Source organism: Hylobates moloch, unplaced genomic scaffold (assembly GCF_009828535.3).
Source record: "Hylobates moloch isolate HMO894 unplaced genomic scaffold, HMol_V3 SCAFFOLD_12, whole genome shotgun sequence".
In the NCBI taxonomy this organism is placed as follows: domain Eukaryota; kingdom Metazoa; phylum Chordata; class Mammalia; order Primates; family Hylobatidae; genus Hylobates; species Hylobates moloch.
This window is the reverse complement of record NW_026652287.1, coordinates 10,148,380-10,153,159: the sequence shown is the minus strand read 5'-3', so window position 1 is coordinate 10,153,159 and position 4,780 is coordinate 10,148,380. Positions and strand designations below refer to the sequence as shown.

The window sequence follows — 4,780 nt, the reverse complement described above, 5'->3', positions numbered from 1 at the left end:
CTCAGGGTGGGGCAACTTCCTATTTCGAGTCTAAAGTAATCTTGGTCTCATCCGGCCGCCGTAAAGGGGTTGGGTTTAGTGTTCTCCCGCCAATTTAAACCTGTGGGATGGAACCTAGAGACTAGAGGCGGTTGTGTGAGTCAGGAAGAGGGGCCAGATATTTGAGTGTTCCTCTTTAGTTTCTTCAATTGCAGGTGAGGACGGGGAGCTGCGCTGTGTAGGGAACTGGGGGTGGGTTCGGGACGAAGTAGCTGCAGCCTCTGCTCAGTTCCTGTTGTTTTCTCCTTGACGCCGGCAGGAGAGAGGTTGGAGTCGGTTTTTGCTGGCGGCGATGTCCAGCGGAGAGCGTTTAAGTATGGAGGCCTAACTGACAAGTGTTTCATCTTGCTCATTCTCTCCTATTCGCGAATCTGTTCTGCATTCCGCCGCCGGAGTGATCTCAAAATTATCAAATCAGACCACTCGTTTGCTGAGTTCCCCCTTTACCCCCTGTACTGAGAATAAAATTCAATCTTGAAGTCGAGGTTTTATTGGGCTCCACTGCTCTCTCCCTCACTGTCTTCTGCTTTTGCTTTGATCCGGCAGCAGCATCAAACGCTTCCTACCCAGCCTCCGAGTCTTTGCACTCTGTTCCCTCTGCCTACGTCGCGTTCTGCCTAAGTTTTGCGTACTTCTTGTTACTCAGGTCTCAGCTCAGATGTCACCTCCTTCCCTTCCCAAACAAATCCTTCTTCAGCGACGCCTCACCTCATCCATGTAATCACTGTTTCCTTCAAGTCATTTAGCACTTTTTGTAATTATTTGTGCATTTGCTTTTTTGTAGAGGTAGCGTAACAAGCTACGTATTAACTATTTTATTTTTGTCCGTTTTTCCCGCAAAAACATAAACTTCATAATGGCAAAGACAGTTTGTGCTTTGTTCAAGCTATATTCCCAGTTCCTAGAAAGGTGCCTGGCACATAGTAAATAGGTATTCAATAAACATTTGTTGAATAAGTAAATATGGCAGTTATGGGCGGTTTCTCTATTTCACAGATGTGGGAAATTGAGACCCATAAAGGTATTCATTCCAACCTGTCCCTCCTTCTTCATCTCCTCACTCCCACCCAAACACCAGCCACTGAAACTGTTCTCTATTCTCCAAACATGTTTTGTTTCTATTCCCTTGCTTGTGCTCTTTTTTTTTTTTTTTTTTTTTGAGACGGAGTCTCGCTCTGTCGCCCAGGCTGGAGTGCAGTGGCGCAATCTCGGCTCACTGCAAGCTCCGCCTCCCGGGTTCACGCCATTCTCCTGCCTCAGCCTCTCCGAGTAGCTGGGACTACAGGCGCCCGCCACCACGCCCGGCTAATTTTTTGTATTTTTAGTAGAGACGGGGTTTCACCGTGGTCTCGATCTCCTGACCTCGTGATCCGCCCGCCTCGGCCTCCCAAAGTGCTGGGATTACAAGCGTGAGCCACCGCGCCCGGCCTGCTTGTGCTCTTAGGAAGAACTCTTTAAACGTTTATAAAACTATGATCTTCAATTCTCAGCCCAAGTGTTACCTGCTTCCACCAATAACAAATTAGCTAACACCTAAAATTGAATGTTTGCCATCAACCAAGCATTGTTCTGTGAACATTTAAAACTCAAAACATTGGGAGGCTGTAGCAGAAGGATTGCTCGAGCCCAGGAGATCAAGGTCAGCCAGGGCAAAATAGTGAGACCCTTGTCTCTCAAAAAACCAGAAGTGAAAAATAGAAAACTCCTTCAGGTGGGTACAACTAAATTAGTCCCTTGGTGTTGGTATCCATGGAAGATTGGTTCCAGGACCTCCCACAGATACCAAAACCCTAGGATGCTTAAGTCCCTGTCATTAAATGGCGTAGTATTTGTATGTAGCCTAGGAGCATCTGCTTGTATACTTAAAATCATCTCTTGATTACTTATCTTGCCTAACAATGTGAATGTGCTGTGCCTGTAGGTGGAATCTAGGGATGTGGAACACATGGATATTGAGGGCCAACTGTATATATATATATTTTTTTCCAAGACGGAGTTTCACTCTTGTTGCCCAAGCTGGAGTGCAGTGGCACGATCTCTACTTACTGCAGCCTCTGCCTCCCGGGTTCAAGCAATTCTACAGCCTCAGCCTCCTGAGTAGCTGGGATTACAGGCGCACACCACCACGCCCGGCTAGTTTTTTGTATTTTTAGTAGAGAGGGGGGTTTCACCATGTTGGCCAGGCTGGTCTCAAACTCCTGACCTCAGATGATCCACCCGCCTAAACCTCCCAAAGTTCTGGGATTACAGGTGTGAGCCACCGCGCCGGCCTGTATATTCCTATTTTATAAATTAGAGAATTGAGGAACAGAAAGATTAAGTGATCACCCAAGGACCGCTGCCTAGTCATTGGGAAAGAGTACCAAGTCAGAAATTGTTTCTTCCTTGTGCTATACCTTTTATAGATACTGAAACATACTTCTAGTAGCACTTATGAAACCAATTGTAATCATTTAATTATCATTCCCTACCAGTCTTGATCCAAGGATTGTTTTTCTCCTTAGTGTTCTTTTCCCACCCAGACATCAGGTAATATGGTTTATGTAAACCTTTGCTTTTTGAGATGGGTAAACCTCATAAGGTTTCAAGCTTAGTCTTTGGTCCAGAAACCTAATTCATTTTTTCTCCTCCCCTTATCATTTTTATTTGTTGTATAATAATACTATGATAGCATCAATGGACTTTTTCTGAACTTCATCTGGAATCTTATCATCCTATGATATCCCAGACAATCTGGCATCTAAACCTACACTGTTTGCTGCTATACTGGTTAAAGGTTTATTTCTTTTTTTTTTTTTTGAGACGGAGTCTCGCTCTGTGGCCCAGGCTGGAGTGCAGTGGCGCAATATCGGCTCACTGCAAGGTCCGCCTCCCGGGTTCAAGCAATTCTGCTGCCTCAGCCTCTCCGAGTTGCTGGGACTACAGGCACCCGCCACCACGCCCGGCTAATTTTTTTGTATTTTTAGTAGAGACGGGGTTTCACCGTGGTCTCGATCTCCTGACCTCGTGATCCGCCCGCCTTGGCCTCCCAAAGTGCTGGGATTACAAGCGTGAGCCACCGCGCCCGTCCTAAAGGTTTATTTCTAATGAAAACTTGGTATAATTCCAAACTAGACACACAAAGTAATGGAAGCTCTAGGATAAGATCAGAATTGTTGGTTTGTGTGCATAAACCAATATGTTGTTCTCTGGTAACCATCATAGCTCTAGTTCCATTTATGTTATTGGCCCAAAGTGTTTAGTGGCCACAGCAATAACAAGAAGACAAAGATGTCTGTATATGTTAATGTTAGACTTTTGTTTTTGTTTTGTGAGTAAGCTTTCTCATTTCCCAAGGAACCGGGTTCTATGCAACAAGATAATATGGTGTCTAATTTTATGTTACAGGAAAGACAGTGGTTCCTGACTCAGGAAGGCAGTCTCAGAAACATGTGGAATGATATTGAGCTGCTAACAAATGATGATACCGGAAGTGGGTACCTGAGTGTCGGTTCAAGAAAAGAGCATGGAACTGCTTTATATCAAGTAGATGTGCTAGTGAAGATCTCTTCTGAAAAGGTAGTGATTATTACACTGACTGTTTGATTCACAGAATTTTTACTGAGTGCTTAGTAGGGCTAGTGGCCCACAGTAAATATTTTGTGAATGAATATAGCACTTCCTCAGGGAATCAAGATTCAAGCTCAGATTGAATCCACAGACTGGAGTGCAGTGGTATGATCACGGCTCACTGCAATCTCTGCCTCCCAGATTCAAGTGATTCTCGTGCCTCAGCCTCCCAAGTAGCTGAGATTACAGATGTGTGCCACCATGCTCAGCTAATTTTTTGTATTTTTGTAAAGATGGAGTTTCACCATGTTGGCCAGGCTGGTCTTGAACTCCTGGCCTCAAGCAATCCACCCACCTCAGCCTCCCAAAGTGCTGGGATTACAGGTGTGAGCCACCGCGCCCGGCATACAAAGAATATCTACTACTGACTTAGGAAATAAAATGTTACCAATAGAGTTGAAGGCTCTGAGGGTCCATCCCTGAATCTGTGTTCCTCCTATTTCCTACCAGAGTCAAGCACCCTGCTGAGTATGAGGTTTATCCGTGCATTTCTTTCTACATTTTAACTTTCTTCTGTCAGTAATTGCACCATTCTTGCTCCACGCCTGAAACCTTATTCTTTGCTTTCCATAGAAGGTACTATTAGCTGGGTGTGGTGGCACGCACATGTAGTCCCAGCTACTTGGGAGGCTGGTATTTAATTCTTTCTTATTTTTTAATGAAAAAAATTTTTTTTTCACTCAAATGGAATCTGACAGATAAGGCAGGGCATCCACTGGGGACGTTATTCCTAAAGGGAATAAAATTTATGCTTTTGACTTTTTTTTTTAAACTGGCTGATGGGATTTAAAAAAGAAATCATTCTTTATGCAGCTTTAAGCTGGTGTCTGTGGAACTGTGCTGCTTTATCTTTTTTTTTTTTTTTTTTTGAGACAGAGTCTCACACTGTTGCCTAAGCTGGAGTGCAGTGGTGCTATCTCAGCTCGGCTAACTGCAACCTCTGCCTCCTGGGTTCAAAAAATTCTCCTATCTCAATTTCCCAAGTAGCTGGGATTACAGGTGTGTGCCACCATGCTACTAAAAATTTTTGTATTTTTAGTAGAGATGAGGTTGCCCAGGCTGGTCTTGAATTCCTGGCCTCAAGTAATCTGCCTGCCTTGGCCTCCCAAAGTGCTGGGATTAAAGGCATGAG

At 44.5% G+C, this 4,780-nt stretch overlaps 1 protein-coding gene across 3 annotated transcripts in view; it reads left to right on the top strand.

Annotated features, from left to right (window-relative positions):
• Window positions 1–66: 66 nt before the first annotated feature.
• Window positions 67–4,780, top strand: part of KNTC1 (kinetochore associated 1) — a 100,904-nt gene continuing 96,190 nt past the window's right edge. Inside the window, exons 1-2 of one of the 3 annotated variants that reach the window (XM_058424728.1) lie at window positions 67–194; window positions 3,427–3,597. In XM_058424728.1, the coding sequence (XP_058280711.1) occupies window positions 3,469–3,597 (129 nt within the window). In that variant the 5' untranslated portion in view covers window positions 67–194; window positions 3,427–3,468. The remainder of the gene's footprint in view (window positions 195–3,426; window positions 3,598–4,780) is intronic. The other 2 variants (XM_032168424.2, XM_032168425.2) reach the window with 2 other exon arrangements.